Source organism: Sarcophilus harrisii, chromosome 2 (assembly GCF_902635505.1).
Source record: "Sarcophilus harrisii chromosome 2, mSarHar1.11, whole genome shotgun sequence".
Lineage (NCBI taxonomy): Eukaryota > Metazoa > Chordata > Mammalia > Dasyuromorphia > Dasyuridae > Sarcophilus > Sarcophilus harrisii.
In genome coordinates this window covers 501279739-501307205 of record NC_045427.1, presented here as the reverse complement: position 1 = coordinate 501307205, position 27467 = coordinate 501279739, and the positions used below count along the sequence as shown (strand labels likewise).

Sequence of the window (27467 nt, the reverse complement as noted above, 5' to 3'; positions counted from 1 at the left end):
TACTTATAAAAAAAATTTATTTTTTAACAGCTATTCTCCATTCTTGTTTGTCTGGCAACCATTATTCTAAGCACAGTTAGGTTTAGATTTTGTAAGCAGTAAAAAAGCAGAGCACAATGTTTATTACAAGTTTATCAAACATGACAATTACAAAATTTAATAAATTATTATGTTCACAAATTAATAATATTGTTTTCTTGCTGCTTTCTTGCAGAACTCTTGGCATTTTTAATCAATTGGTACATAAATGAATAAAAAAACATAAGGTTGTCATATTGTCCTTTGTACTTCTCTTTTAAAATAGCAGTGTGGTAATCTACCAAAAAATAGTAAATAGCTTCAATTGTGGAAAGGAAAGTATCTGGCTTTCCTTTCTGATGGCGCCAAAAGCAAGTTTTCCGTGTTTTCAATTCAACTTGTAACAACCCTGTAAAAAAAAAATCATGAAGTATAAATAAACTATTTCATTTTAACTGAATGATACCAACAATTATTAATATCCATATTTTAACTATTAAGTTTTTTCACTAAAATAATTGGCACAATTCCTTCCATTTCTAGTTCCAAACAAAGCAATGTATACAATGCTTCAGAGAACACAACAATAATGTAAGTTTATAGAATGATGTTCTTTATATATCATTGTTACCTAATCACCACATATTAATTGGGAAGAGGATGAATGGACAACAGTTGAAAAACTTATCTGTCTAGGCTAATAATGATCCACTTCTATCTATTCTCTACTTTTTTATCCTTATATCCATATCACCTAGAATAGTGCCTTACATATAGCAAACTATTTATAAATTTTTGTTAAAATTAACTAAATTGAATTGAACTGACTGCTGGCATGAAAATGATGGGAACCTCTAAGAAAGTAAATACTTCATCTTGGAACATCATAGAGGCTAAAAGACCCAGAACAGTGTAACATTCATCAGTATTTAGTACAGGGTCTGGCACTTGGGAAGCACTTAACAATTATTTATTGGTTGATTGATGTACCCTAGATTTTGAGAGAACAGCTTTCAAAGGATAAGAGAAAGAATCAGAATAACAATGGACTAAAATTCTTTAGAGGAAGTTAGTACAGAAATAGGGAGTTAAAGGATGAAATTCTGAAAACATAAAGAGAAATAATTCAAATGAGTAGGTAAACTGGGAGTTGTCTAAATAAACTTGTGTGCTTGTATAGGAAACCCACCAAACAATTAAAATTGTTATTATCTACATTGCTGGAAAAGCCCTGTGGCTAAGATCACAGATACAATGGCATATTAATATTCAAACCAACATATCAAATACTTTCCTATTCTCATGATCAATTTTTAAATCATTGAATTTTTAAAAAAATATTTAGAACAAAAATGCCTGAATATACTTCATGATATTTCAGATAGTAATTTACTATAAAAACATAGTACAAAAATATATGAACTCAGCTCAAATTTAAAAGCTTGAGTTTTTACTTTAAATTTTGCCTATATATAGGCAAGAAGAGTGAAACTGAATAATTATAAAGCACACTTAAACAGTCAGACAAGAAATCTTTAAAAAAAATGTTTGGTTACTGTGAACTTGATATTGATCATCAATATTGATACACTAAACATTTCTGATTTCTTTATATTTGTTTATAAGGAAGTTTTTGTGGCAAATTGAATATACATGGCTGTTAAATACATATACTTCTTTCTATTTCCTTTCAGGAACCATCAGAGGCCTATCATGTATAACATTTCTAGTACAAAAGAGGTTGCTCACCGGTTCTTAGTTTCTTTTTTCTCTTGATTATCCATTCTCTCAAAATGAACTTTTTTGTGACTATTCCTTCCCATAACCTTTCCTTCCTCTTAAACCCCTTGATCCCCTTGCTTATCTCATGTTTCCCCACTCTTTTTAATACATTAATTACTACATCAAATTCTTTAGGTGTTGTGTATGTAAGCCCAAGTATGTGTTCAAATTTCCTTTGACCAGGTAAATAAGAATTAAGTTTACGTAATGTTCTCTCCTTCCACTATGCATCCTTTCTCATATACTCTAATTAGGAGAAATACAAGTTCAACCCTCTTCTTCCTCATTTATTCCACTTTTTTCCTTTCCCCTAATAAAATCATTTAAACAGAGCTAACTACCCTCAGTTCCTCTTTTTCTTATTTAATTCCCTTCTAGACATTAGGATTGTTAAAGTTCATATTTTTCCTTCCCCAATGCAGGGTAAATAAAGTACTAACTTTATCAGTGCTTCTATTTTAATTCTTGATTATTATTCAATCTGGTGGCTAGAGAACATGCAGAAGATCTAGACTCCTCTATACCTGATGCTATCTTAACCAGATGTCTTAGGCAATCTAATTGTAGACACACACTATAGAAACTATTCTTTTTTTCTTATTAGATTTCCCTCTCTCGACGAGTATTCCATTGATATTTCTAACTAATACAACTATATTTTGACAGGGGCCTAATACCCAAAGATATCTCTGCAAAGTTTATTATAACAGTGTAGATTTACCTTGTTAAGGAAGTTATTGACTTTACCATCAAAATAATAGAAATAGAAAAGTTCCAAAGTATTAAGTTTTAGAGTTTTAATATGTTAAAAGAGGTCAGAGTTGTTTAATTTAGCATATTTTCAACAACTTGAAATATTTATAAAGCCAAAAAATGATTTATTACAAAAATTGATTGTTTCTTGTGAAAGTAACTTGGACTTATGAAAAAATTGACATTTTGGCAATTTTACATCCTTATCACATATGCAAAAGTTATAAATTCAAGCAAAGCCTCAAGTAATCCTTATATTGCCAGGGGGCCCACAAGGGGTGAGAAGGAGAAAGGGGAAGAATTTTCTACTAAAGAGTTGTATATTTTGCAACTAACTAAAGTTAAAAAGAACCTGTAATTTCTGCTTAGGATCTAAATTTTAAACTTAGAGTGCTGTTTCTGTCTTGGATGCCATAATAAAAAGATTTTGTATAAATCTAGGATATAGCACAAGTCTACTTAGAAAACAGGTTTAGTATGAAGCATTTACTTCTAGCAGCTTTATACCTTTTCAAATACTTTAGCATCTTTCTAATTCTTCACAGATTATCTCTTTCGTTTGACTCTCACAATCCTATGAGATATTTGTGATTAAAAACAGTATATGCCAAGCTCCATACGGGCACAATAATTATGAATGGGATTGTCCAACAATAGGTTCTGACTTTACAGGTTTTATATTTTTACTTCTTCCAGAATACTACTTCTGCACACCCAATGAAAAAATAGATAACTAGTGTAGAAAAATTGCCATATTACAGAATGGAGCTTTGGAGCAGGTAAATTACATGCAGTAAGATAATGTAAAGCCTAGTGACATTATTCACTTTAGCTTGGCTCTGGTTAAATTGTAAATCAGGCTGCTATAATTGTCTCCAGATCTTCTTCCTAATTTAAATTATTTCTAAAAACAACAGAAGTTAAGTTTTCTTCTATACCTCTTCTAGTCACTGATGACAAAAGATTCTTTTACCTGTGCCAAAGGCACAGATTTCAATTCCAAATTAAAATTTCTCTTAGAATACCCAAAAACTGCCATCCTAGGATATTACCAACAGAATTTCCCTGAGTGAAATTTTCTTTCTTATCACTTGGTGCAGTACATCAAAATTTTGTGAAGAAACTTAGAAAAACCGAAGTCAGAAAGTATGAATAAGTTTGAAGAAAAGTAAGTCCAAGATAGGATTCAAGTGCTCCTCCCCCCATAAAATTCTTTACCAAAACTCCAAGAATCCCAACTGCCAGCAGAGGTGACTTTTTACCTTAGTTTACCTTCATCTATCTTCTCTTCCCTAAACTGTCCAAATTTCATTTGGGATCACTGGAAAAGTAGTATAATATGGCTGCTCACATCATCTGGACAAGCTGGAAGTTACCAACTGTAATTCTTTGGGTGAAATAGCAGACCATTAGATCTTGCCATTTTCCCTGCCTTTCCATCCTATCAAGTACACATTGGAGAATAGTTCAAAGTAGATTAAAAAGTAATTGGGAAGTTTGTAACAAAATAAATACAAATAAAATAAAATACAAAGATAAAAATTACATTTTGAATTCGTGGTCTCCTTCATTTGGAGTTTGGTACCATTGCTCTAGATGTTATCATCAACCTGGCTTCAAGTCCTATATAGTCCCAGGTACTACAGTGTGACCTGCAAATGCCCCCATAAGAACCTCTGAGCTGTGCCATTTAGCCCATTAACCCTTAGGACTGACTTCTGGAGCTCTTTATCCACCCTACACCTGAACTTTCTTTTACATGTTGTCTTCCCCTATTAAGACAGATATTATCTTGCCTTTTCTAATTATATCTCCAGAGTTTAAAGGCACAATACTTGACACATGAGTACTCAATACATGACCTTTTTTCATCATCATTATTAGTATTAGTCAAATATATTTTGATTTTTCTTTCCCTAATCAGATGAAAGTTATATTCACTTTAGGTTAAATAACTAAGGTCTTATCCAATGTGAAAAATCACATGACTGATTTCATAGGCCCTTTTTTTTTTCAGAGAGGGAGGTATTAGTCACAATTGGATAAACAAGTAAATCAAACAAGAAAACTAAGAAAGATACAAGTTAAATGACTGATAAGATCACAGTATAAAGTAGAGGCAAAAAGAAACTTAATTTTCCTAAATTTTACCCCTGTATTTTTCTTTACATCTTAATCCTTCATTATTCTCTCCCTTAACTGGTACCAGTTCACTCAACACTCTCCTTATTGTTGTTCAATCATTTCAGGCATACCCAACTCTTCATGACCTTTTGCCATTTCCTTTTATAGTAGGAACTTAAATAATTTACAGTTGAAATCTGCCATTTTATAGATGAGAGATGCATATAAGGTTCCCCCCCCTCTTAATTTCAATATTTTCCCAGAAAAATCTATGGATAAAATTAAAATTCTGATCAATTTAAGAAAAATATAATTTTGTTTTAAAAAAAAAAATATATCAATTAATGGTAAACCCAATATGATGAACATGACCAGAAAGACCATTTTGGCTATGTTTGCAGCAGCAGCAAAGTTTATGGTCTCATCGATGCTAAAGCCATGGAAAAAGTGAATCTAGCTGCTTATGTGTCTTTAGAAGTATAGTTAATTAAACTAACCAAAACGGCTTATATTCTGTTAGGAACAAATATAAAGATAGATAGATAGATAAAGAGATAAAACTAGAGATAGAGATAGATATCCTTCATTAAATATGATAACAAAATAGCCTAGAAAATGGAAAAAAAAAAACTTTATTTCTTGACATAATAAAAAGCTTAAATATATGCACAAATATTCTACTGAAAAAAATAATCATTCTAACATAATACAACCTTATTTATTCAATCTCTACTTATTTATATCTTTGATTTGCCAAGTTTGTTTTTCAGACTATGCTAAAATATACCAAATGCAAACACATGAGAAAGAATGCTTTCTACTCTATTCAGATTTTTATATTTCTATATTATGGCCAAATACATATAAACATATTCAAATGAAATTAGATCAAATAAATTAAGTTCCTATTATGTTCATGACACATTTCTGTATATTTAGGAATCTCTTTACCTTGAAGTCGTTCATCAGCAATTATTTTGTGGGTCTGATTCCAGGTACTATCTATAAATACAACTTTCTTCAGCAAAGCACTGTCCCTCTTGCTGCTGTCCTTTGCATCTCCATTCTCTTCTACTTCCATTTTTTGGCGCTTATTGGGTAGTTTTTCAGGTCTGTCATTTTCACTACTATATAAAACATTACTTGGACTGTGTTTATGCAAATGAAGGGAAATATCTTCTATTGAGACAGAATTGGGACCAGGAAAAACAAGTACAATCTAGAATGAAGAAAATTCTGATCAGTAATGTCTTGCATGGATCCTTAATAATTAAAGATGAATGCAGACTGATAAATTCATATTTCATTTAATAAAGTTGACTTAAAACTGTTTTAAGGAAAAAAATCTGATCAGTTAATCAATAACAGTGATTTATTTTCTATTATCTATATAACTTCTTCAGTACATTTAACACTTGGATTTCAATTGGGTTTTATTTCCAACCTAAGAGGAAGGAGTAAAGAGTTAGAGTGAATTGTTCTATTGAATGACACACTGATATTAGCAAGAAATACTATCTCACAGCTTAGATGCTACAAAGACAGATACAATAATTATACAATACAGCAATATGGAACATCTTCCTATGAAACAAATAAACCTATACTGCTCAAAAAGCCTCCAAGGATACCTTATTATAGCACACAATGTAATAATGTTCATAACTATGACCCCAACCCTTCAAGAAATGACTAAATTCTGTCAGCAAGTAGTTCTAATAAACTAATAAGTGTGGTGGTATGCACATAAATACAATAATGTACACACACACACATGAAATATATATAGAAATGGCAGTCTTCTCATTCAATGTGCATACAATTCAGTAGGGAAACACAAATTATTATTCTAATTTTACATAATAATATTACAAATTCTACCAATTCAGTCTACCAATTCAGAAAATATGTATATAATACATATATATTTATACATATACATATACATAGAAATAGTTCCATTTTGAATAGTTTTTTTAAACATTTGAAAACTTGAAAGAAAAAAAAAGCTTTAAAATTTTTCTACTTAAAGAAATAATCATAAGTTACTTGGAATTTCTGTTCTTCAACAATATTCAGATAAATTAACTGTTCTTGTATATAGTTCTTGAAAAGTTATTTTTAAATATCATGCAAGACACACTAAGAAAAGGTGACTTACTTCATGCTTCCTTTCTTCATATTCTGGAATGCATGGATATGTGTAAAGATTCACATCTTCAGGTGCTAAGAGTTTAGCATGTGCTGCAGTACTTTTGCCATCTGTCTCATGAGGATGTTTAATGATATCAATCTTCAATGGAAGCTGGAGCAAATAAAAAAGATAAGCATAAAATCTAATTTACATGTAAAAATATTTATGTTTTCCTAAAAAGGACCATAGGGTTTTTAAGCTAAACTGTCAAGTACATAATAAATTTCCAGACATACTTTCAATTAAATAAAAAAGAAACTTTAAGTCCATCTTGAAAGCATGTCTTAAAAACAAACCTATTAGCTTTTTTACAAACAAAACCAATGCAACCTAGATTAGGAAAGCAGAAAACTGGAAAACAATCTTTATAGCCAAGTATTTCTGATAAAGGACTCATTTCTCAAATATATAAAGAACTAAGTCAAATTTATAATACAAACCATTCTTCAATTGATAATGATCAAAAGATATGAACAAGAAGTTTTCAGATGAAGAAATCAAAGCTATCTATGGGCAGAAGTGCTTTAAATCACTTTTGTTTAGAAAAATGGAAATTAAAACAACTCTGAGATACCAGATTGGCCAAAATATGACCAAAAAAAAAAAAAAAAAAAAGTTAAGTGATAAATACTGAAGAGAATGTGGGAAAATTGGGGCACTAATGCACTACTAGTGAAAATATGAACCGATACTACCATTCTGAAAGTAATTTGGAATGATATCCAAAAGGACAACCAAACTGTGCATATCTTCTGAACCAGCAATATAACAAGTTCTGTATCCCAAAGAGATTGTAAAAAGGGAAAAGGACCTATATGTGCAAAAATATTTATAACAGCTCTTTCAGTGGTGGCAAAACACTAGAAATTGAGGGGATGCCCATCTATAACAACTTGTGGTATATGAATGTAGTGCAATAAGAAATGATGAACAGGCAGATTTCAGAAAAACTTGGAATGACTTGTACAAACTGATACAAAATGAAATGAGCAGAACCAGAAAAACATTGTACACAGTATCAGCAACACTGTGTGATGAACAACTGAGCTCTTCTCAGCAACACAATGATCCAAGACAAGTACAAAAAACTCATCAAAGAAAATCCTCTTCTAACAAGATAAAGAACTGATGGACTCAATGCAGAGTAGTGCATATTTTTTTTTTACTTACTTTGTTCTTTCTTGTTTTTTTCTTTTAATCTGTTTCTTTCATAACTGTGATTAATATGAAAATATTTTACAAGATAGCAGCTGTATAAACTGTATAAAAATGCTTACTTTCTTCAGAAAAGGGGAGGTGATGAAGATAGGAAGAAAAATTTGGAACTCAAAATTTTATAAAAATGAATGTCAAAAATTATCTTGATATGTAACTGGGGAAAATATATTTTTTTAAAAACTGCATGTTTTTTACCTCATAATATTAAGGATAGCTATATTATGTAAAACAAACATGCACTTCTTCACTGAGTATGTAGTATGCAATGGAACAATTTTCAACTTATTTTTAATATTCAGCTCTGAAAGCAAAGGTTATCCAGTGATATTTTCATTATAATTACTCAGCTATTCAGAATCCAATTACTAGCAGTACAATATTTGTGTTGAGAACATTTTTATATACATATACATTTTATATATACACACACATATATATGTAAAAGCAAGCAATTTGATATAGGTTATACATGTACAATCATTTTCAACATACTTCTATATTTGTCATGTTCACTTGTGGAAGAAAAATCAAAAGAAAAAAAACACAAGAAAAGAAAGCAAACGAACAAACAAAAAAAGCTTTAAATAATATATTTTGATCCACATTCAGTCTCCATAGTTATCCCTCTGGATACAGATGGCATTTTCCATCCCAAGTCTATTGGAATTGTCTTAGATCACTGCATTGCTGAGAAGAGCTTAAGTCTGCCATAGTTGATCATAATATAATCTTTCTTTTATTGTGTACAATGTTCTGATTATGCTCACTTCACTCAGCATCAGTTCATGTACATATTTTCCTTAATTCTATATAATTTTCCCTGCAGCACCATCTAGAACAGAGGTTCTTAATCTGAATTCGGTGAACTTTTTTCCCCTTAATATTTCATTTTGATTATCTGTCTGTTTTACTTTTCCCCCACAGAAATAATCTTTATTATAAAAATTTGCCACCACTAAAAGGGCTGCTATAAATATTTTTGCACATATAGGTCCTTTTTTCCCCTTCTTTATGATTTTTTTGGGATACAGAACTTGTGGTATTGCTGAATTAAAAGGTATGCACAGTTTGGTGGCTCTTCGGGCATAGTATCCAATTGCTCTTCAGAATGATAGAATCAGTTCACCTCTCCATTAGTAACTGAAGTTGTAAAGTCATCACTATATAATTTCCTCTTGCAATATTAAATACTTTTTCCTTTTCTTTTTTTAATACAATTTTATTTTACTTCAAATTTTAATATTCATTTTTTAAAAAATTGAGTTCCACATTTTTCTCTTCCTCCCGTACAATCTTCCCTGAGATGGCAAACAATTTGATACAGGTTATACATATACAATCATATAAAATATATTTTTACATTATTTATGTTATAAAAAAAGAGAAAGAACACTAAACAAATAAAGAAAGTGAAAAATGGCATGCTTCAGTCTGCATATAGACTCCTTCAATTCTTTCTCTAAAGGTGGGTAACATTTTTCATTATGAGTCTTTTAGAATTTTATTGAATCAATGTTTTGCTCAGAATAGCTAAGTCATCCCCAGTTGCCCTTAATATTTTGATAAATGTGTTTCAATATAATTGTTTATCTTTGTAATCCTTTGTATTTTATTTTACGCTTTTAAAAACATTATTCTGAGAAGAAATCTCTAGGCTTTATAGTGTGCCAAAGAAGTCCATGCATAGAAAAGGCAAAGAACTTTTGATCTAGAACCAAATATTCTTTCAATATAATGTCTCAGCTTTAACATAGGATTAACTCAAATCTTGCCTTAATGCCTCCTGAATATATTTCTTGCATCTGTAAAGAAAAAAAAAAACAAAAAAGATGATGGGGACCAGTCTCTCTCACTCAAAAAAAAAAAAAATTCTTTTAAAGTAAATATATTCTGCCATGTTTATAAAGTATTTTAGTAAATCATGACTTGTTGGAGCTAGAACATAATTTACATATTTTCCCCTTATAGACTTCATCCCCCACCTCTCCCCAGTGGACCTTTCAGATTTGGGGTTCTATGTTTCAAGTAGTGGCTATGTCAGCCTGCACTTCTACCTACTCAAGAGGTTCTCTATAAAATATACTGCTAAGCTTTGGGCTTCTCTAAATCACTGAGCAATTTAAATTTACTCTGTAAAATGTTGTGTGACATAAATGATTAAAACTTGCCCTCACAGCTATAAAGTCCTGGATTCAAATTCCACCTGACACTTAACCTGACTCTGGGAAAGTAACTTTAACTATTGATGCTCTAGGCAATTTTATGAAATTATAAATTATACAGTACGTACTATCTGCCATTAATTGAAGGTAGAGTTCCCTAAACTAATGAAATCCTAAGTTCAACTCTATCCAATAAAATATGATTAGAAATGGGGAAGGCTGGGCTTTTTAAGTTGCCACGAATATTACTCACTGGCAGGCTGGTTTACTTTATTATATTGTTGTTGCTGTAGAATAAAAGAGAGGGAACAGAAGAAAGGGAGTACCTGTGTGCATATATTATTTATATATGTATATATGTGTGAGCGTTTATATGCAAACACATGTGTACGTATATATTCCACACACATTATGCCAACCCCAAGATTCATTTAAGTTAATAAGTTTCTCTATTACTGGTTATTAGTATCAATTGCTTTACATAATTAACAAGTCACAAAAATGAATCATAGTTATTTTTGTTGTTGGGGAGGATTTATATAGACAATTTACACATTCATGTAATTTTCAAATGGCAAACAAAAACTAGTCAAGGAAGAAGTGAAGAGTTCTGAACGAGAATTAAGAGCAAATGATTCAGAGTAAAACAAGAGGAAGGGGTACACACCAGCCAAGCTCATCTTTTGACACTATAGCCTTTGTTTCCCTACAACTCCCTTCTCTCCCATCTTTATCATTTGTCCCTCTCTAAGTATCCCAAGGTTGGTCAAATTGTAACAAAAAGAAGAAAAACACAAGAGTGAAATCTGATGAGTGGAGAAGACAAGTAAGATATTGTGTCCCACAGCTTTAAAACACCTGTGGAGGCTCTCGAAGAATTGACCTGTCCCTTCACCTAGGCATGGTCCTTAACAACAATCCTGCTAAGTTGTGCTTGTGTCCATCACCCCTACTCAGGTAACTGCTGAAGAGAAGTCAGGACTTGCCAGTAAGGTCCACTCCAATCTAGTCCATGCTGCCTATTTGCCCCTCTTCTTACATAACACTCCATTTCCCATCTCTGCACTTTCCATAGGCTAAAGATATTAAGGGGAAAAAAAAAAAAAAACCCTGGGCAATATAACTAACTACTTGGAAGATAATAGTCCCTTGGATATTTAAGTACTAATATATATATTTATATATATGTCAGAAGAAAAAAATAACGAATTCATTATTTTACAACTACATTAGGCATGCAATCTTTGGGAATGGCTATAAAAGGGAGGGGGCAGTGAGCATGTGATAATTTCAATCTACTGTCTGAAGGCAGCATATAAAATTTTTGCCTAAAATGAACTTGAGCAAATTCAATCCACCTCAGAGTTGTGCTGTTATTCAAGTCAAATAACTCAGAGTTAAAACTCGGAAATTTTTGATACTGTAGAATAAGAATGTGTTAAGGAATGAAAGGGCAAATAGTGTAAGACATGATTCATTTGTTTTAATTAGAAAATCCTTTATATTACTGAAGATCAGATAAAGCTGCTCTTTAGAATGAGTCTACCTGCCTGCATAAGAGAAGAAAGGCCTTTATCTTCTCAACAACAAAAGTTCCAAACAACCAGAATATGCATATAAGTTTAATGTTTACAAAGAACCTTAAGAGGTAGATGCTATTATCACCCCCATTTTACAGAAGAGAAAACTGAGACTGACACTGTTAAGTCCTGACTCCCTCAAGATCCCACAGTTAATCAGAGACTGAGGTGAAACTTTGAAGTTTTCCTGACTCTAAGTCTATACCATACTCATTATACTACCTAGAATGGAGAACAACTTAATTAGTAATGCTTATCCTTACTCCAGAGAAATTTTATGAGAAAAGGTAAAGTACAGAATGGAGATTCTTTAATTATTTTTTTTACAAATCCTTCAAATGATCTCCCTGAACAGTCTCACAAACATCTGTTAAAACTCTAATCTAAGAAATTTTTCTGGGCACTGAGATCTTTTACTTTCTAAAATGTTATGGTAAAATTAAAGTTAAAATTGCAAAAATAAAAACTGCAGTGGGACAGTCTTCTGACTGACATAAAATAAAAACTTCCTAACAATTACAACTGTAAACACTGAATATACCAACTTATTTGAAAACTCCAAATGCTGAATAATCAATTGTCCAATATATTGTAGAAAAAATTTGACTTTAAATGCTGAATTAAATAGTCTCTGAAATATCTTCCAGTTCTGGGATCCTAGGATAGCAGTCTTGACACTAAATCATATTAAAATATTTTATATAATATGGTTGTCATGTTTTATTTATATTTTAGAAATTTTCATATTATGAAATTATGTTATTTATATGGGTAAATAGCTGAATATATGAAAATGTTTCTGTGGTCACTTAAATAATGTATCAAGTTCTTTTTCAGCATTGTTTCTACAGGAAAACCAGATTTAATTTATATGATTTCAACTTACAATGTGTTTTCTATGAATATGGCCTACTTTGTGATAATACCTGTGATGGAATTCCATTTGCATCTGATGAAACCAGAATAATATTATAAATTAACTACACCTTAAAGGATACAGTCATGACTTTCTTTGAGTTGTTCTGAATCTTTCATTTTTATTGGCTTCATTTATTCTCAAAAAGGCAGGCATGTATAAGAAGGAAGTGCATTCTCTAGCTTCTGAGATTTCTGGGGGAGAAATACTGAGTTTAAATGAGACTCCATACTTCCTGAATTTAGGTCAGAAGATTTTCCATTAGATCAGTGTTTTTAAAGTTAAGGTTAATAAATTTAAGCTGGAAAGCAACTTTAAGATTAGCTAATTAAATATCCTATTTTACAGATAAAACTGAGGCCCCCAAAAAGTTGAGTGGCATGCCAACAGTCACACAGGAAGTCAGGAAATCTGATGAGGATTCAAGGCTAGATCCTTTTACTCTCAATTCAGTGTGTAGATGGCTGTTTTTTTCCTCTCTCCCATTCCATCTTTACTGAATGCACAGCACCAATGATTCATGTAGGTCTTTGAGAATAATCCCAAAAGGAAATCACAGAAAAATGTATAGGGATTTGCTTAAAGGACATTTTCTCAGACATGTAAAACACTAAAAAGAATTAAATTTAAAACTTTTAAAAATATACCTGAAATAATGGAATTCCTGCCAATGAAAAGAAAACTTTAAATACTGCAGTTGTATTACATACTTGCACTTCTCCACAGTCTTGAGGGCAGGGGTTGAGTTTTATATTTATTTTATCTTCTTCACAAAGTTGTAGGTAGTATAAATGGTGCTGGCACATGAGGGATATTCAATAAATCCACCTATTAATTAACTAGGTATCATAGACAATCCATCAAAGTGATCCAGAAAACAAAAGGTTTGAATACTACTGAATAAAGCAATATTTATCCATTTTAATTACTTATGAAGAGTTTGAATATTTTACAACATATGAAGTTAGCTTCTGCTTCACTTTTGTTAACTATCACCATTACGTATTCTTGAATGAAAGTCTAGCTGAAATCCATTTTGGGTTTATTAGACAATGGTTGTTCTGTAGTTGAGATCCGAAATATTTTGGTCATATTTTGGTATGTTTCAGGTCGTTTTTTAAATGATTTTTGAATGAGGCATATCACAAATATCTGTATATGCCATGTTTTTGTTATAGACAATAACTTAAGTATTTAATAAAAATCTTATCACCATATCAGATTTGTTATTAACCTTCTATTTACTAAATTTTTGAAATATTTAATTCACTAAGTTACTTTATGCTTGTAATAAGAAAGCACAGCCGAACAACTTGAAGAATTACTACTTTAATACTAAGTTCTTTGAGGCATATCATCTCAGGAGTGAAAAATTATTTTGAATTTGCTATGAAAAATGAAATTCACTTAATGGAACCATTTAATGATACTGTAGCCATTCTATAACAGAAAAATACAGAAAGTTTCTTGAACCATTATTCCATTCCCAAGCATTTCTTTTTTCACAAACCTTCACAACTGGAATCTGTTCAACTGGGACAGTTTCAACTGGAATATAACATGTGTAGCAGTAGAACATTCTTGAGCCTCCACATTTGAGACATTTGGCTCTACCACTCTGCTGGGCTTTTTGGAGAACTTCCTGAGATGCTAAGCATAAGTTTTGAAGGGGATCTTCTTTAGTTAAAGAAATGTCCTGTAATTCTGATTTACTATCTTTGTCTTTTTTGAAAGACAGAGGTGGATTTAGAGACATTTTTTTAATTCCAAAGAGAAGAGCCAATACACCTGTAATCAAAGCACAATAAAATATTGCGAATGAGGAATTTCAACATAAAAAATTACCACAAAAAGCATATATGTATATACAAACATATACAGAAATCATACATATACATATATGCGTTTACATTTACACAAATATATTTTCTAAAACAAAGTTACTTATCATAACATTATTGATTTAGTAGTGGGAGAGACCCTAGAAATCACTGAGCCCAATCCCATCATTTTACAAATGATGAAACTGAGATACCCTAAAGGTGGTGACTTACCTATACCAGGTACTAAATAGATGAAGTGGGATTTAAACCAAAGTCCCCTAACTCCAAATGCAGTAAGAACATCGTGATCCTTTTTTTTTTTTTTAACTATGTTGATATATACATAGTGATTTAATTTAAAACTGAAATGTCAATAATGTGTAACAATTAATGGTAACAACAATAAATATTGAAATTCTTTACTATTAAATTTCACATATTTGAAAAACAAAACTAATTGGAAATGGCAAATAGCAATTTCAAGAACGTTCTATCAAAATTAAAAAGCAAAAGCAGCCTATAAACTTATTTTTTTTCAATTATGACGTTCAATGATGTAGAAAATCCATTTTTTATATGAACTATAATAATTATTTTTTGTTTTAGGTTATGCAGTCATATCAATGAACAAGTACTTATTAAGTTCCTATCCTATGCCAGGCACTGTACTAGGCCCTAGGATCTAAGTCCAAAAGACAAAACAATATTTCTTAGAAACTTATATTCTAATGGGGAAAAACTAGTACATATATATAAATATATACACTTTGTAAAGTGAATAAATATAAATATACACAAAGTAGGAAGGCACTAATAGATGGAAGAATCAGGAAAGACTTCATGCACAAGATCGTAATTGAGGGCTCTAGAAAAAAGAGGGAAGGAAAGAAAACATTCCAAGTATATGGGATGACCAGTAGGAAAGGCAGAGACAAATGGAGTGTCATGAATTAGGAAGAGGGAAGTCCAATTTGGCTGACTTACAAAAAACAAGGAGAGTGATCTCCAGTTGGGCTGGAAAGATATATTGGGGCCAAATTATGTAGGGGTTTAAAAGATAAACCGAGAAGTTTATATTTTATCCTAGAAACAACAGATCTTCACTTAAGGAAAATCACTTTGGCAGCAGTTTGTGAGAAGAACTGGAGTGATGAGAGACCTGGGGCAGGGAGACAAATGAGGTTATTGTAATACTCTAGGTGAGAAGTGAGGAGTTTTGTAAGTGCAGAGAGGGGGTTCAGATGTGAAAGATGTTATAATAATAGAAACAACAAGATTTGCTAAGTGAATGAGTTTTTAGATGGGATGAGAGAGAATAAAGAATAATGGATAGAATGGAAGTCACAAACCTGGGAGATTGGAAATATAGTAGTATCTTCAAAAGAAACAGCAAAAGATGGGAGAACTCATTGAAGAAAATGAATTCAGTTTTAGATGTGTTGAGTTTGAAATTTTTCTCCAATTTGAAATTTCTAACAGGCAAATGGTCATGTATAACTGAAGATCAGGGAGGAAATTAATGGTGGTTATGTAGATTTGGGAGTCAGCTGCATATAGGTGAGAGTTGAACCCATGGGAACCGATAAAAACAGGACGGGAGGATGGGAAAAAAATGTAAAACAGGGATAGGGAGAAGAGAGAACACTGTAAAAAGGACTAAACTTGTCATTTCCAAAATCTATTCAAATTCAGACTCTGAAATGTGGCTGCAGCTAACTCATTTAACTCTGGTGAGTCTAATTTTTTCCCACATACAAAAAGATTATATCTAATCTATCACCCAAGGATGATAACAAATTAGATAAAGCATATGCGTGTATATATATATATATATATATATATATATATATACACACACACACACACACACACACACACACACACACATATATATGGTATTTTACAAGTCTACTATTTGTCAATTATTATTATTATTGATTTATGTAAGCAGTACATGGATTAGCACAATCAAGAAACACATAATAAATAAGATATAGAATTTGAATGTCAAAAGACATTTAGTTGTTATTTCTTGTTACAACTAGTATTGTAATTTTTAAAATGACAATGAAATTACCAAAAGAAAGTTGGTTCTATTTTTTATCTGATTTTCCTCTCCCATTTAAATTTAAGAAAAACCACAAAAACAAAGGATCTCCTACTGCCAAAGATATTAGAATCAATAATATTCCTTATAAAATTAAATTCTTACATAAGTCTAAAAATTAATTTGGCTATAAATCTAAGTTTTTAAAAGCAGAATATACTTGACTGCAAAAACTGGTTTAACCATCACTGAAAGTCTACAAAGTATTATCTGGGTCACGGATATTTGGGATATTTGGGAATGATTGCTATTCTAATATAAAATGGGCTAGATCATTTTAAAATTCTTTCTAAAAACTGATATTATGGCAGGTAAGTTTCAAAGTAGAGTCTATATTGAATCTTGGGAAAAAATGATCAAAGTAGTAAAATAACTTTTTTATTTCAATTTTTTTCCAAAGGAGGATAATTACTTATGACTGCCACATACATACTCAACTACCAAAATACATCTTGAAGAGAGAAAAGAAAGTAGAGACCCCTTTGATTTGATATGCATTCCCTTGCTACAGGTGGATTTTCTTATTATGTTGCCTTATGGTATTGTGGTGTTTAACTATGAAACCCTAGGCATTTTTCATACAGACAGTGACAAAAGAAATGCTGCAAAAAAGCAATAGGAAATTTTCTGTGGTTTTAAAAAATAGAAAGCAAAATGAACAAAAAATGGAGTGGAAAATAAAATACAATGTAATTTGCTAAAAAGTTTGTGACACTGATTTAACCTCTCATCAGGGGCTTTCTTCAGACTGCAAATCACAGTTGAGGTTGAAGCCCACATAAAAAGACAACAACAACAAAAAAAAAAGTATGCTGGTCATTAAAGTAAGAGTAGCATATATTTGCCAAATCTACCCAAGGGGATAAACAACCAAAATTGTTTGTCCATGTTGATTAGGTTCAGGTTTTAGGTTTTTAAAGAGCTCAGAGCAAGTAATAATTTAGAAGGGTGATCCAATACCTTCTTCCCATCTCAAAAAACTACTCAGTAGATCCTTCTACCCCAAGTCACCTGGTTGTGAAATAACTCCTCTAATTTATGGATCTGAAATCAGATACTATTCCTGAAGTACTTTTTATAGAAAGGAAAAAAATGATTACTCTGTTGAGAAGGGATTCCTGGGGTTTTTAAGGTCTGACCAAGTCCAAGAGATCAGGATATAAAATAAATCTCAGTGCAAGATACACATTCTTGTTACACATGTCCTGCTTTGATGACCAACATGATGTCGAGTACAAGTCAATGAAATCCAACTCAATATGCTACTAAGCCAATCTTACTCTAGCCAAATATTTTGAGTTTTGGTTCATTCTTTTACAGCCCAAAGACCTATAGGGAATTAGTCATCATTAACAGAAACTTTAGATTTTCCAGATTGTTGAAAACAATCCTAAAGAAACCCAAAGTTAAGTGAGTTTGGTCCTTCCCCACTTCTACTTTGCTCAGAATTTAGTGTTTTTGTTTGATGGGCTTGAATGCACCTATGGAGATCACAGAATTAACCAGACTACTGAATCTATTGAACAATAATGAAGGAATGAAAAGGGGTACATGGGAGCATGGAATTTGTTTATTCTCCAAAAGGTCAGTAAGTACAAGAAATTTTATTGGGTGTGTTCCACATGCTACAAAATGGATGCCTAGAAATTTCAGTCTAGTACTGTAGGAAAAGCACTGGTTTGGGAGTTAAAGAAGTTGGATTCAAACTCTAGCTCTGATACTTATTATGTGACTTTGGCAGGAGATTCCCCTCTTTTATGTCCTAGTTTCCTAAAATTTCAGATAAAAAGATAGGACTAGATAATCACTGAATTGCTATTTCGCTTTAATCTTATGACCCCATTATTTAAGCTTCAGGAATGTATAGGTTTTTGTGGTACTTTGCTTCTCTTTCAGCTGGACTTTCACACTTCTTTACTGCTGGAAGGAGGGCCCTAGGAAAACTCTCCATTGCCCATAATCAAACTGGCCATACGTTCTCAGGAGGATATGGCAGAGAAAGTAGATGTATTCCTCTCCTCTCTCCCATACCCAGCAATAATTAATAGAAAACAAATCAACTCTTTCCACAGGTAGCCAAAATTACAGGCTTCAAAGCATTATCCCTACTGCTCTAACAATTTCCCTCAAGATAGTATACAAAAACACAGCAAAACCATCAAAGGTATTCTTACCACCTAAAGTGATTTAGAGTGAAAAGACCTGAATTAAAGTATGGGGGATATAACGGCAAAGCCCTCTGACTGAATTGTCACAGATCTGTTTTCACTCACAGTTTTTGTACAGGAAGAATAACCAGCAGGATGAGTTTGGGAATTTGGGTCAGTGGGTCTGTAGCAACCACACTTTTGGTTACTTATTTGAATATTAGCAGTCAAAGGTTTTTAAAGCTAGTAAAAAATCTTAAGAGACCATTTAGTCCAAACACCTCATTTTACAGATGAAGAAAAAGAAGCCCAGAAGTTTAAACAACTGGAAAATTCCCTTTCTAGAAGTAACTATAAGAAATGAAATAGATAATTCCCATTACATGAAACTTAAAATCTCTTAAACAAGGAAAATCCTTTTAGTCAGGATAAGGAAAGCTTTTAATTGAGGGAACAGGAAGAATCTTTTCAGTGATTATCTCTAATATAGTCTGATATCCAAGATATATACAGGAAATATACACACATAGTTTGTGCTCATTATTGAAAGATTTCATATTTGCAAATTCATCTATTCACTAAAATTTATTAATAACCCCAACAGCTATAGGAGGTTATTTCTAGTTAGCAAAAGATCTCAAGCTTTTCCACATGAAATGAAACAAAAAGTCTCAAATCTTAAGTCTTAAGAACATAGACATGTTCAGAACAGCAAAAAATTTGAGTCAGCACATGCCCATGTTTCCAGCTCAGGCTGAACAAGGCAATATTCTGCCTTCTAATTTCAGATCTCAAACTATAAATAAGTGCCCATTTCACAGTCTACATAATTGTCATTTTTTTTTTAAATTGTGCTTTTTTGTGGCGATTTTACTGCTTACTATATAACACTTATGTAGAAGATTGTAGTGTGCCTTATGGAGAAAATCTATGTGTTAGATAATCTTCATTCAGACATAAATACATACTACTTTTGGCCACGAGTTCAATGTTTATGAATCAATAAAAATTTATGAATTTATGAATCAACAAAATTTTATGAATGCCCAAAAAAAGAAGAGAAAATGTACTGACATACAGGTGAGACCAATGCAGAAAGTGCTAAAGTAAATGTGAACAAAGACTTTCAGAAACCTAACCCTGTATTTCCTTTAGGAGCAATGTTTCAGGATTCATTACAACTTTATAAAGCATAACTTCCATGAGTAATGAGAACTGACCATATGTACATATGAATACATATATAATATGTATTTTTATATATGCATACACATATATATGAACAAGAGCCACTACAATGGATCAGTGACTAAAAGATATGACTAAATAATTCTCAAAAGAATTGCAAATTATTAACAAATGAAAGATTACCCCAATTGTTAAGTGAAATAAAAATCAAAAGAATCTTTTGAGGTTTCCCTTAACATGGAGCAAATTGGCAAAGATAACAAAAGATGAAGAGTAATAGTGCTGACTACTGACTTCCCTAGCTTTCTTCAAATCCCAATTAAAATCCTACTGATGGAGAATTGTGGGAAACCCCTTTTGGTTCATGCATGTCCTTCATGAAAGAATTCCTGAACTAGAAATAGCAAAAAGGAAATTTTATTGGCACTGCAGAAGTCAGTTTTGCTAGGAGACTGACTTCCTCAGTGGCAGAAAAAACAAAAGGTTTTTCCGCTGAGAAGAGAATGTCTGCACAGAGGGCAGAGGTCCTGACAGGCAGCTATAAAAGGGAGGAGGCATAGTCCTCTTTGGCCATTCTGCAAAGAAATGAGTGAACAGAAACTTATAAGAAGATCTTGGCGGAGAGCTGGGGGGCAGTTTTAGCTGATTATCAGACCAAGATCTTTTTTTGAGAAAAATGGAATTTCTTGAAGAACCGGTACCCCCAAAAGATCAATGGAGTGCTTTTGACCAAGATTTCCAATTGAATAACAATATTTAACTTGTCTGAGGAGATATGCTCTCTCTCAGACTCTATGGAGTCTGGGAGGCCAAGTATCAAAGGGGACAAAATTGCAGAGTGTTAATTTTACAGATTAAAATAAAACACAGTTTCACACTCCTGTCACTGCTTCTATGGGAAGCTTTCCTAACTTCTTTTAATTGTAGTATCTTCCTTCTGTTAATTCTTTACTATTTTGAGGGCAAAGACCATCTTTTACCATTTTTTGTATCCCCCACACTTAGTACAGTGCCTGGCACATAGGAGGTACTTAATAAATATGTATTGATTGATAATAGATAGTCACATTAATATACCATTGGTGAATACATTAATGGTCAAACTATTTTGAAGAGTAAGTTGGAATTAGGTCAAAGAGCGTGATTAAAATATCAATAACATTTCCCCCAGAAATCCTGCTACAAGGAACATACACCTGAGAATACTTAATACAGAAAGATACATCAAATGCATCCATATATGTTAAAGTATTCCTATCAATTCATTCTGTAGTAGCAACTGTGATAGAAAGCAACTAGAAACAAAGTAAGCACTGAGTAGAGAATAGTAAACAAATTGTGGCATATGAATGCAATGCAATATTTCAGTCCAATGTAAGTCCAATTCAGTCCAATGTCCAAGTCCAAGAAATGTCCAAGTAAGAAGAAATACAAAGAATTCACAAAAGAATGGGAAGACATATCAACTAACACAGAATAACGAGAGCCAAGAAAACAATAGACAAAATGACAAGAATGTAATTTTTTTAAAAATTGACCTAATAATAATGATGATGGCATGTTAATATTTATAAAGAGCTTATTATAGCCAAGCACAGTGATAAGCACTCTAAAAATGTTCTTTCTTTTAATTTTCACAAAAACCCTGTGACATGATACTATTATAATCCCCATTATACAGATAAGTAAATTGAAGCAAAGGTTAAGTGATTTGACTAGAGTTACACAGCTGGTCAGTGTCGGAGTCAGGATTAAAATTCAGGACTTCATGTCTCCAGGCCTGGCACTCTATCCACTATTATATCTGAAAAAGGGACCCCGAAACTCTAAAACTCCTTGAAGGAAAAAATCTCCTTCAACTCTACCTCAGTGAGGGACCCAGCCTGAAGGAAACAAGACAGTTTCATTCTGTTATCTATTCGAATTCCAACCCTATTCAATTAAAGGAACTCTATTCTATTCAAATTCCAGCTCAAGCTGAAACCCAGCTAGTAGATGAGCTAACTTGGGACTCCACCCACTAGCCCCCTTCAGCTTGTAGCCAAAACTACTATTATAAAAGAGTCAATCTAAAATCCTGTCTTTGCAGAGGTTCTAAACATGCCATGCTATGCCAAGGAAGCCTCTGCCCACTAGAATAATATTCTTTTCCAGTGTCATCCTCTCTTTACCCTAACCTATTTCCCTAACAAGACTTTATGCCTCTCTGTCAGGATCTCTAACTTTACTTCCCAATCCCTATAATAAACCTCTTTTATCAATCTAGGTTTTTGGGATTGTAAATTCCTTTACAGAGAACCTCTGCACCGCCAGAAGGAAGTTCCCCAAAACTCCCTACCCTTGCACCAAATCCCAAAGGGGGTGTAGGGGAACCAAACCTCTCCATTTGGTTCCCTGAACCCCAAACCTGCCACTAGACCTTATCATTTAACTCCCTGACCATCAGAAACCCTATCTCATTTTGGCTCCCTAAATTTAGATTTCATCATTTGGTTCCCTACTAAAGGAAACCCCAAAACCTAAACCTCATCATATTTTTGGTTCCCATACTGAGAGCCCCCAAAACTAGACTTCACCTCATCATATTTTGGTTCTTTGACTCATCAACCTCATCATATCTACTAGCTACCCAGATGCTATATTCTGTATAATTACAAACAGCAAGCTTGGCTCAGAGAAGAGTATCCTCTCCTCTTTCCAGAGACAAGGTTCAAAGGTATGCAATCTTAAATATAATCAGATTCAGCGTACATCTTGGATTTGGTGAACTTTCTTAAAATATTTCTTCTTAAATCTTTTAACAAGGAATATATTACAGAATAAGGAAAGGATGGCATATACTAAAAATGAAGGTGATAAACAAAGGGAATCAATAAATAAGGAAGAAAAGTAAATGAAAAGAGCCACACATTGTGTGCAGCAAGACTGTACCAAATACTGAACAAAGGGCACAGAGTTGGTCCAGTAGAATAAGCTCCTTGGAGGCAGGTATGGTTTCATTTTTGTCTCTATAGCCCCCGCACCAAACAGGAGACTCTGCATATAATAAGCACTTAAATGAAAATTGAAAACCACCACAAAGGAAACTTCATGCCCCACTAGCTCTCAATTCTGTGTAGAATAAATTCCATGAGCTTTAATTAACCTCAATAATGTGCCCCTAACATATCTTTCCATATTTTTATCCCACTACTTGCCTTAAACAACAACAACAACAACAACAACAAAAAAAAAAACCTGTTCCAATCTAACTAGTCTATACATGTATATTTTGTGCTTTCCTATTTTTGCTCATGTTTTTGTTCCCTCTGCCTGAAATTCACCATCACCCCTACTTCAAAATAATATTTATCTTTCAAGGTTCAAATCAACTTTTACTTTAAGCATTAGGTTTTCCAAGGTTCACTCAGATTGGTGATGATCTTTTTACCCTCTGAATCCCTAATTCCCTTGATTGTATCACTCATATGGCACCTATCATTTTCTGGTATGGTTCCAGATTTCTTCCAAATGTGTATAAATTATAAGTACTATGGGCCAGGATTCTGTTTTTAAAACAAGGATCCACTTGCTAACTCAGTGGAATTGATAAAGACAATGGTTATCTTGTGGTGATTAACAGTTCTCTGGTTCAGTACATGTACTTAGTACTTAATATAGTTCCATAAGATTCACACCTATGATGATGTAATTATAAAAGAGTATATAAGAGCCAGGATGGGATTCAGAAACAGATTCACTTCATCTCACACCACTGTGGTGGCTGGCCTCCTGCACTTCCCCCACTGAGATCAAGGCCAGTCTGAAAGGCTCTCTAAAAAGCTGCCCAGTCCCAGGCAAGGAGACAGTAAAGAATTTGGACTTTAACACCTGGCTATTCTTGTGGTGATTACCGAACTGAAACGAAAGCTGATCCAGAGACCACCCAAAAAAACAAGAACACTACATATAAGTGCCCAACATAAGCAAAAGTGAGAGCCAGAGTACAGCCATCGCCTTGAAGCCAAGAAACCAGAGTTCGAGTCCTTCTGCCAACAAACTAGTCACAAAACCTTCTAGGTGTTGTCATTTAAGCCCTCAGTCTTTTTATTCAACTCTCAAAGATTATCTGTTGCTAAAAAGGTACCAACCTGCGAGTTCCCTATGTCAAAGAAACCATATCCAGACCATGCTCTAAGTAGCATGGACTATTCAAAGTACAGGGATTATAAACTTATACTTCTTTTGCTCTCTCTATAAATCCCACCATAGTATTTTATACATAAGTGGCAATATTATTTATTTATACTTGTTGATTCAAAACTTTCTGGGAACTGAAGTCACTCAAGGATGCCTTTTCCTATTGAACAGAATAATAAAACCAGCCCTTAGAAATCACATGTCTTAGACAAGATATCAAGGCAGACAGCAATTCACAAAACTACATCCAGAATTTGTACCAAGGATAGAAAGGCAAAAATGAAATATCCCCTGCCCTTGAGCCTCTGACACAGGTATTAAGTATTATTTTTATGTGCCACTCAATATTTCTCCATATGATGTCTTTGGTTGTTGCTGTTTAAATCATGTTCCACTCTGCACGACCCCATTTGCGATTTTCTTAGCAAAGACACTGGACTAATATTGCCTTTTTCTTCCTCAATTTGTCTTTTACTGAGAAGGAAATTGACAAATGAGGTTAAGTGACTTACCCAGGGTCACACAGAAAGTGTCTGAGGCCAGATTTGAACTCAATAAATAAGTCTTTCTGATTTCAGGGCTGCCCTCTCACTACTGTGCCACTTGGTTATGCTACATATGACTTCCACATAAGGCAATTAATTACTGAAGTTACTGGATTTTGGGCTATCTCTGACTCCATTTCAGTTTGCTGGCACATAGTTGGCACTTAATAAATTATTAATGACTCATTCAAAAAATGTGGAAACTTGGTATATACATTTGGTAAAGTCATACAGCTGGTAATGTATCTGAGGGAGGTTTTATCTTATCTTCATGATTCCAAGTTTAGCTTTCTATGCATTTTATCACCTAACTGCCTTAATGTATGTGTACTACATGCCTCACAGAATTGTTAAATGTTTATAAGGTCGTTTTTTAAAAAAATGTTTTTATAAATATGGAAAACAAATAGTTTCTAGTCATCTTCATCAATGGTTCAAAATAACACTAAGAAATTTAATGAATTTTCCTAACTGGCCAATTATTTCCAAGGAACAACTTGACAAATTCAAGAATACCAATGTTTGACCTGAAAGGCATCTCAGTGACCCTTAATTTTAGAGGCGAATCATCTGAGATCAGTTATTGACAAATTCAGCATAAAATAAATCCAAGTCCAGTGCTCTTATGAATCCCCAGTCTACCCAATCATTTTAACCTCATGGACAACAACAATATATTATTGCTTATTATTCTCTGTGCCTTTGAGAGGCCCTTCCTTTTCATGCACATCCTCTCCAATGAAAACTGGAACATACATAAGATGGTTCAACATTTCTAAAAGAATTCTCTGCTGCTGAATCCATCAAAACCAAAGCTCCAGCTACTGTGTTAGAAGTGGGATAGACATATAAAAAGGATGAAAACAATTCCTACTTGAAAGGAGCCTATATTCTAATAAGGGACAACAAGGGTACATTCATAAATGCATACAAATGAATTTGTGTGTTTGTGTCTTTATATGCACATATACATGTGTGTCAACTTAAATGTAAATGTTTATACAATATGTAATTTGTAGATCTCTAAGCACACTCATGTATGTAATCTGTAGGCATATAAGTACACATGTGTGTATATAGGTCTATATAGATATACATAAATGCAAATGTACATATACTGTCCCCAAAGTCTTAAAACAGATACACACTATACAGCTTAAAACTCTATGGGACTAGGGACTATGTTGTTGTTCAGTCCCACACAATTCTTCTCGAGTCCATGTGGGGTTTTCTTGGCAGAGATGCTGAAGCGCTCTTCCATTTCCTTCCAGAGCTCATTTTACAGATGAGGAAACTGAGGCAGGGTAAAGCGACTTGCCCAGGGTGACGCAGTGAGGAAGTGTCAGAGGCCAGGTTTGAATCAGGAAGAACAAGCTTCCTGACTGCAGTCCCAGCAGCCACTGCGCCACCTAGCTACCTTTTGAGACTCTATCAGTAATTGACACAATATAGTTGTCTGTATGCACACACATGATACCCACGATATGGAAACTCGTGCATTTATATGCATGCGTTTATGCAAAAGTGCACGCACGCATGCATATGTACGGAGCAGAATGATAAAGCAGTCTGCAGGGAGGGCTTCCAAGTCACCAGAGTTTACACTTTCTTCCCCTCGGCTGCAATATCACCGCGCTCCCGGGCCCAGAGGCCCGCTCCCAGGCCTGGGAGCCCATTTCAGACCAGGACTCTCCGGCCCCCCCCGCCCCCCCGGTCTCCGGCTTCCTACCCGGAGAAGGACAGAGAACGAAATGGGATTCCGACCTGCACGGCCCCCAGAGGGGCCTACAGCTCCCGGCGCCCCGGCCCCGGATCTTCGGCTCCGCTCTCCAGCTCGCAACGAGCGCGAGTCTGAAACGGCGGCGGCGCCAAGGCCGGCCAGGCCGCGGCAACCCTTCCTGGGGCCCACCTCCGCGCGCTTCCGGAGCCCGTTAGCGGAGGCGGCGATCACCGAAGAGCAACCATGAAGGTAACTGGCCAGAGGAGAGGAAAGGGGCGGGAACAGGCGGGAAGTCCCGCCTCAAGGCTCCCCTCCGACAAATCATACTGGCCCCTTGGGCTGGCCCGCCCTCGGAGTGTTCCCGTACCCGCTGGGAGCCTGGGAGCCGTAGTGTCCGCCCCGCTGCCTCCTCGCTTGGGGTGATTCCCTCCGCTCTCAACGCGGTCCGTCGCTTCGCCCTGAGGTTCGGGGCCCACTCGTGGAGAGCGAGGCAGCCTGACTGAGGAGCCAGGCTTCGGCGAGATTTAGAGAGCCTAGACCTAGAGACAGACTATCGGATACCATACCTCAGGATTTGGATAGTTGACCGGCCCCGGGGCTATTGGGCTGGGATGATAGAGGATTAGCCTTAAGAGCCTACACACTTAAATAGCTCTGTGTCACTCCGCCTCAGTTTCCTTCCCTGTAAAATGGGGATAATAACTGCCCCACCTCCTAGGGATTGCATGAGTAGCGGTAATAATAACTTTCTTGTTATTTTCTCTAGTACAACCTAGGAGGTAGGGGCTGCTATCCCCCTTTTTCAAATGAAGAAACTGAGGCAGACAGCGATCAAGTGATTTTCCAGGGTCACGTTGCTAGTGACTTTGAATTTCATCTTCAGGGCCAACACTAGCCATTAGGCAACCCGGCTGCATTTCTTCCAAAATTTAATTATTACAACTTTTGAGAGTTTCTCTTGATGTCACAATCTTGTAATGCTTTGTTGAGATTTTCGTCTGATGCACTCTT

General features: G+C 34.1%; 2 protein-coding genes across 4 annotated transcripts in view; one reads left to right on the top strand and one right to left on the bottom strand.

The window, feature by feature from the left end:
- Positions 1-26637, bottom strand: DTWD1 (DTW domain containing 1). 3 transcript variants are annotated; one of them, XM_031955173.1, is made up of 6 exons: positions 26501-26637; positions 14258-14535; positions 9862-9891; positions 6839-6982; positions 5629-5896; positions 1-427 (listed from the first exon to the last, which is right to left on the bottom strand). In XM_031955173.1, the coding sequence occupies exons 2-6, from the start codon at positions 14501-14503 to the stop codon at positions 174-176; spliced, it is 942 nt and encodes a 313-aa protein (XP_031811033.1). In that variant the 5' UTR covers positions 14504-14535; positions 26501-26637; the 3' UTR covers positions 1-173. The 3 variants fall into 3 exon arrangements, with proteins under 3 accessions (XP_031811033.1, XP_031811034.1, XP_003755975.1); XM_031955174.1 differs by lacking the exon at positions 26501-26637 and adding an exon at positions 26466-26480; XM_003755927.4 differs by lacking the exon at positions 9862-9891.
- The window catches only part of FAM227B (family with sequence similarity 227 member B), a 321697-nt gene continuing 320855 nt past the window's right edge, over positions 26626-27467 (top strand). Inside the window, exon 1 of the mRNA XM_031955171.1 lies at positions 26626-26705. Within this exon, the coding sequence (XP_031811031.1) occupies positions 26700-26705 (6 nt within the window). The 5' untranslated portion in view covers positions 26626-26699. The remainder of the gene's footprint in view (positions 26706-27467) is intronic.